Consider the following 7,061-nt stretch of genomic DNA (forward strand, 5'->3'; position numbering starts at 1 on the left):
ACACCCACATCCACATGCAATTGCGCATGCCAGCTTTCGGATTCTCTTTTGTTGTTCTGTCTTTGCCGCTTTCTAAAAGAGAAAGGGGGTGATTTTTTTCTTGTACGTCCGAAGTCTCCAAAAGAATATACTCTGCTGTGAGAGAGAGAGAGAGAGAGAGAGAGATGTCTGTGTATTTTTGTGCTTGTGAGTTTGGAATGCATGGTTGTTTGCACCAAATTCCTTTTGAGTCGTATCCTCCTCAACTTGAGAGAATATCCAATCTAAAAGTTTTAACATTTTAGATGGAAGGAGGCTCGTTATAACATAACAATGTATTTAACCAATGTGGGGTAGCAGTTAAAATCGAAAATGTTCTTTATCAGAAATGGAAATAAATCGAGTCATTATGAAATGAATACTGTGTGTTTTGTAAGGCATCTCATACTCATGTTTTTCCTCGTGAACTCATCATTCCTTTAACTCGAGTTTCATGTTGAGAACCTGCTCGTGACTGTTTCGTGCCTCGAACTCTTGACTTCGTGGTGCTTAAGGTAAGATTGGCAATTTTTTTCTTTTTTACCTGGAAGGTGCATGGAATCTAGGCTCTTTTCATGGTCATTGCACTCCGATGCATTCTGCAAATTGAGTTGCTCTACTTTGATTTCAACTATAGAGTGAAGTGATCTTTATACTTTTTCAACAAATTGATGCGCTCTAACTAGGGTATTACTCATTTGACAACTTCATTTCATCATGAAATCATTAGATGGGAGTCCCCAGAATGATGAATGTGGCATGATCATGGGGCTGCATTGGACTACTATTCTCACATTTGAAATTCCCGGAAATAACTGAACTACACATCACACCAAAGTCCGTCGACTACAAAGAATATTTATCCCGTAAGATAGAATTAAGATCCTCTCGAGTATCGACTCAACTTTACTACCCAAATAATCAATCACCCATCAGCTGAAAAATGCACCTCGAATCCGGAATGCACCATGTTATAGTCGATTCCTGATTTGAACTGATTTCCCTTGAAACTGGCACGTTCGATACGGTTCGATGTCCTCCTTGGAACCCGGTTGCTCTCTCCTAGTTGTGATGGAGAAAAATGATTATAGCTGGCCTTATCCTGTATCTAAGGATCGACTTACAATTCAAGCTGATGGATGTGGGCTTGTACTCGTCGGGTCTTAACGCGGACACATATGCTGATGACTTTCTGGAGCATTCGGGCGGACATAAATTCAACAGGCGACGCCGGGGACACCAATCTATGTGGTGGACAGGAAAACGGCCAAAACTTTTGATGCAAGAAGAGTTATAAAGCCCACAATACCAATCTGGGAAGCACTAGACTTTAGCTTAGGTTAAATCGTATGGCTTGCATTGGAGTGGGAGAAGTCCTAGACGCTAGTGTCGACGATTCAGATGACGAGATTGAAGATTCCACCGACAAATAGAGAAATTGAAACTTTAGCTTAGTTTGTTCCCATTTGTAATCATTTCGGACCTCGAAATCCATCGTTTGGCGTGTTTCTAGGTACTTTTTATGTTTTGTCAATTGAATCAATCGATCAATTTTGATCGAAAATTACTGACGTATAAGTCGGACATTCTATGTAGCACTACAATTTCCTCACTCAAGTATGTCTCTATCAAATTGTATATCATTGACTCCCACGTTGCCTAAGATTATATAAGCATTGTATTAATGCAATCTCTCTCCAACTGTTATCTTAAACGTTTGATTTTCAATTATTTGTCATGAATTTCTCATCTACAAACTTCAGCAGGCTATTTGCTCTCCTATCGACTGATTTCCAATTGGGTTTTGTTCGAGATCGTGAAGGCGACACCTGCTTTTGCACCTAAATATATAATATGCATGGGGTTGCGCAACCACGTGAGCAAGTTCAATGCACATTATCCATCTCTTTTACTCTCGTAGTGTTAGAGGAGTTATTAGATCTTCAAAACACATTTAACATTTGTCTTTTCAAGTCATTACTTCCTTTGATATTAGTATTATCAAGTAAAAGAAGACAAAAAGAATGTAATACACGCCATGGGCCATGCATGAGGCACTAGTCATCGTCATTCATCATCACTTCGCAATATTCAGGTCAAGTGAAGTTGTCTCCAACAGGCTAACCCAAGCCAAAGAGCAACAACAATGGAGGACACCATCATCCTGTACCCATCTCCGGGGATCGGCCACGTCATCTCCATGGTCGAGCTCGGCAAGCTCATCCTCCACCGCCGCCACGGCCCCCGGTTCGCCATCACTGTCCTCCTCACCACCGGCTTCGCTGACTGCCCGAGCGTCACCTCATACATCGGCTCCATCTCTCGCTCCCACCCTTCCATCTCCTTCCGCCGCTTCCCTCTCGTCTTCGTCAACCCGGCGTTCACGTTTGTGATTTCCAATCATAATCGGTGGATGGGCTCGATTGACAAAACTTTAAAAATGTTTATGACTTAATTGACACAATTAAAAGGTTTGGGACTGAATTTGAAAAAATGCAATAAATTTAAGACTTTTTGGATAACTTTTTTTTTTCCGTTTTTCCGTGCTATTTTAGGCTTTTATGTATTTTTGAATATTTTTGCTGGTTAATATTATTTTAGGGTTTTCCAGAGTCGCCTATCACCGTTAAAAACTTATTGCGATTCGAGATCGAAATGGGAAGGTCAAACGTATACCAAGTGGACCAGCCGACAGGCATGAACTTTAAAGACACGTATATATCAGCTTTTAGTTTCTACCGAGAGGGGCAAGTGACACGAACGGTCGATTAAAAGTGGGACCAAAAACCTCACACGTTGTCAGTTTTCTAGATTATGATGTTGGACATATCTTCATGGGACGATGTTTCTTCGTTTTGTTAAAAGCTACAATTCCCTCACTCAAATCTGTCTTCCCTACCAAATTGTACATTAACGAATCCCACGTTGCTTAAAATTGGATGGCCATAGCATTTAAGTAATCTCTCCATCTGTTAATCTTAAATTTTTGGTTTGGAATTTCAATTATTTTCATCAATTGCTTATGCATCTCTTGATAAGAAGTGCCAGTTTTGGCGACCATTATTTCTACTTTTTGAGTAACTTTTTGTTTTGGGTTTTTGTGTTGGGCACTTTACTATTGATGACAGCTTATTATTGATATAGTTTTAGAGGAGTTATCAAAATCTTCGCAACATATTTGACATTTGTCTTTCAACTCATTTACTCCTTTGACATTTATATTATGAATTAAAAGAAACGGGGCAATCGAACGAAAGGGATATACTTATTTGATAGTTTCCTATATAAGGTGAGATCGACAGAATATTATGGATCATAATAAATAAATAAATAAATAATTAGAAATAAAAATTATTGTGGGGTCCACTATTTCACGAAGTTATAACTCACGACATGCCGTTATTCTCATGGTAAAAAAACAAGAAAGGAAAAGCTTAGATGACCACACCATTACTCTAGGATCGATACTCTGCCCAGAATAACGGTGCAATCTTGACCAAGTATTATCCCAAGGAAATCGGATAACCTGTTTGTCCAGTTTCCTTGGGAAATCAATGGGATTTTGCAAGTCCCACCACCTTGGATTTCATTAAAGCTTTTTTTGGGAATCAAAATTTCTTTTTAAAATTTAGGACATGGACTTGAAGTTGTCTCATTTGAAATAGATTTTATATTAATATTAACTTAATGAGATATCACATTCGAATTGGGGTGCATTATTTGGTAGATAATCAAAGTGTTATGCTATTTTATTGTGAAAATTTCATTTTTTTGGGCGTGGAAGTACTTTTATAGAAGCAATTTTCTATGTGGTGTGGCTGATTTTCTTCTTTTGATTTAAAGTGAGTGTTGCCCAAGAAGTACGGACACGTGGAGGAGGTTGCCGGGTTGGTGTTGGACATGTGTCGGACACCGACATGCGTCCAGCACGCGGTCAACGCGTGTTCCAAATTCAACGCGCTGGACACGCTGGCGACACGCATTCCTTTTTTTAAAAGAATTTTTAAAAGAAAACTAAGTTGGAGAGGTAGGCGTTGGGGCAGATCCGAGGTGAGGTAGACGTTGGGGACAGAGAGGACTGTGACGGCGGAGAGTTGGGCCGGATCCGAGGCGATGGTGGTGGAGAGGAGCGATGAAGGCATGAAAGCTCCGACGTACTGAAAGTCTCGACCGCTCGCAAAGAGGGACTATTTGGCGGGGGGCGATTGTGGTTGAGTTTAATGAAAAATAAATCTTGGGAGGGGGGTTGGTTGCTTCCCCCTTTTTTTTTAAACTTTTTTCTTTGTAATTTTAATTTAAATAATAATCTCTTCTACTCGAGTAATCTTCATGTGTAGTATTTTATATATTATATTTAAAAATAATTTAAAATAATCCGTGTATAGATTTGAATCAAATTAATTTGATTAAAATAATCATAAAAATTATAAAATTCTATATTTAATATATAAAGTATCTCAATATATCGAAATTCTCTATTTTTTAGAATTGACGTATCGGCATATCGTGTCGTGTCGCGTGTCGGTACTACTTAAAGTGTTGCAAAATTATTGGCACATAGCCTAAACTAAAACTTTAAGCAAAAAAATAAAAAATAAAAAGCTAAAATAAGACAAAATTGGCCAAAGTGGATCGGTAGCTAGACATGGCCGGTTCATCCGAACCGCCGGTTTCGGTTCAGAACCCGGCGGTTCCGATACCTCGAAAAGGTGGAACCGGAATCGACCGTTGAAGGAGCCGGTTCCGGTTTGGAACCGCGGGTTTCCAATTTGGAACCGCCGGTTTCAGGGCCCAACGGTTCTTTCCCCCCGAGCCTCCTCCTTTTTAAAAAAAAAAAAAGGGTCGGAACCGGTAGTTCCAGGCCAATTCCGATAATTTAAAAATCGGAACGGGCCCTTGAGAGTAGGTTCCGAGCCTCCAATTCCATTTGGCCATGTCTACCGGTAGCCTCTCAATTAGGAATATGTGGCTGAAAGGTCACCGTTAATCTCAAGAATAACAGTGGCCGTCAGCCTAGCATTGTCCCCAAAAAAAACAAAAAAGTCCGTGCACCAAAAGCCGGGAGCTACGGCTAAAAAGGTAAGAGGATTGAAGAAAATATTCAGTGGTACGGAAGAGCACATCGTCACCGTCACCGCATTCAAGTTGAAGTTGTCTCCAGCCGGGGTTAGCCACAAGCCCAAGCCAAAGCACGACAACAATGGAGGACACCATCGTCCTGTACCCATCTCCGGGGATGGGCCACGTCATCGCCATGGTCGAGCTCGGCAAGCTCATCCTCCACCGCCACGGCCCCCAGTTCGCCATCACCGTCCTCCTCACCACTGGCTTCGCTGACTACCCGAGCATCACCTCATACATCAGCTCCATCTCTCGCTCTCACCCTTCCATCTCCTTCTGCCGCTTCCCCCTCGTCTCCGTTGACCCGGCCAACCCACCCCGGAGCGGTGCCGCCGTGGCTTTTGAGTTCATCCGCAAGAACTCTGCCAACGTCCTCCAGTCGCTACGGGACATCTCTGCTGTCTCCACTGTGAGAGCGCTCATCATCGACTTCTTCTGCACCTCCGCGCTGCCCGTAGCCAAGGATCTGAACATTCCCACGTACTACTTCTACGCATCTGGCGCGTCGTCGCTTGCCGCATTCCTTTATTTTCCGGGACTTTTCGAGCGTTCGACTAAGAGCTTCAAGGACCAGATTGGGGTCATCCTGGAGTTCCCGGGCCTCCCACCCTTGAAGGCCACGCAGATGCCCGAGCCTACCCTCGATCGGGACGACCCAGCCTACGGCGAGATGTGCTACTTCTGTGACCACATGACCAAGGTGGATGGGATTCTGGTGAACACGTTTGAAGCGCTCGAGCCCAAGGCAGTGGAGCTCATCGCCAGCGGCGCGTGCGTGCCGGACGCGCCGACCCCGCCGGTGTACTGCATCGGCCCCCTGATTGCCGACGAATCCTCTCGTGCCGGCGACAGCACTGTCGGCGGGCAACAAGATTGCCTGTCTTGGCTGGAGAAACAGCCGAGGAAGAGCGTGGTCTTCCTGTGCTTCGGAAGCCGGGGAACGCTCTCGGCCGCGCAGATCAAGGAAGTGGCGGTCGGGCTGGAAAAGAGCGGTCATCGGTTCCTGTGGGTGGTAAAAAACCCGTCGGGCAACGGCGATATGGATTTGGAGGCGCTCATGCCGGAGGGTTTCCTGGAGAGGACCAAGGAGAGGGGGATGGTGGTGAGGTCATGGGCGCCGCAAGTGGCGGTGCTGAGGAAGGAGGCGGTGGGGGGTTTCGTGACGCACTGCGGGTGGAACTCGGTGCTGGAGGCGGTGGCGGCGGGGGTGGCGCTGGTGGCGTGGCCGCTGTACGCGGAGCAGCACATGAACAGGAACTTCCTGGTGCAGCACATGGAGATGGCGATAGGGGTGGAGCAGCGGGACGGCGACGGGTTCGTGAGCGGGGACGAAGTGGAGAGGGCGGTGAGAGAGTTGATGGAGTCGGAGCGGGGGAGGGAGCTGAGAGAGAAGAGCTGGGCGATGAGAGAGGAGGCCGCGGAGGCTCTGGGAGACTTCGGATCTTCTACGACGGCGCTGGCCAAGTCGGCCCAAAAATGGAGCGGCGCCGCCTCTCATGAAGCCTAAGCCTGCGACAAGTTCTCGTCTGCATCCCGAGAGAGAGATTTGTTTGAATTTCTCTGTGCTCTTTCCGTTTCTCGCACTTTACATTTCCTTGAACGTTGTTTTGTGTTTTTTATTTGTACTTTTCCATTTACCTTTTCGAATACTATGATTTTATTATGTTACCCACGATTGAAGAACCACGGAGCAGTCTAGGCTCATATCCATTTTCCTTTCGTCAGACTTCTCTTTTCGCACGCCTGTTATTGGGTGCACGTGGAATGACACGAGAACCCAAACCACGAGGGCAGTCAATACTCGTGGAGTGACAAGTCGAATCTCTCGCGACATTGTCGAAAAGCAACTTTGCATAAGCTAGATTTGGATATTACTGGGACCGGCGAGAGTCGCCGGGCTTCTGCAAAGGCCCGCTGACCTC

The 7,061-nt window shown here is 45.0% G+C and overlaps 1 protein-coding gene across 2 annotated transcripts; it reads left to right on the forward strand.

Moving 5' to 3' along the window:
• Positions 1 to 2,102: 2,102 nt before the first annotated feature.
• Positions 2,103 to 6,668, forward strand: LOC115737808 (UDP-glycosyltransferase 88F3-like). Of its 2 annotated transcripts, none has more exons than XM_030670169.2 (2): positions 2,103 to 2,134; positions 5,182 to 6,668. In XM_030670169.2, the coding sequence occupies exon 2, from the start codon at positions 5,219 to 5,221 to the stop codon at positions 6,644 to 6,646; it is 1,428 nt and encodes a 475-aa protein (XP_030526029.1). In that variant the 5' UTR covers positions 2,103 to 2,134; positions 5,182 to 5,218; the 3' UTR covers positions 6,647 to 6,668. The 2 variants fall into 2 exon arrangements, with proteins under 2 accessions (XP_030526029.1, XP_048130640.1); XM_048274683.1 differs by having other exon boundaries at positions 2,107 to 2,377; positions 5,429 to 6,668.
• Positions 6,669 to 7,061: the final 393 nt, after the last annotated feature.

This window comes from Rhodamnia argentea, chromosome 2 (genome assembly GCF_020921035.1).
Source record: "Rhodamnia argentea isolate NSW1041297 chromosome 2, ASM2092103v1, whole genome shotgun sequence".
In the NCBI taxonomy this organism is placed as follows: domain Eukaryota; kingdom Viridiplantae; phylum Streptophyta; class Magnoliopsida; order Myrtales; family Myrtaceae; genus Rhodamnia; species Rhodamnia argentea.

Bases quoted from the DNA above. Each gene is read 5' to 3' on its own strand.
- LOC115737808 (XM_048274683.1), top strand. From the start codon at position 2,165: ATGGAGGACACCATCATCCTGTACCCATCTCCGGGGATCGGCCACGTC. The intron at 2,378-5,428 runs CTCGTCTTCGTC...TGCCGCTTCCCC, and splicing joins TCTCCTTCCGCCGCTTCCCT to CTCGTCTCCGTTGACCCGGC.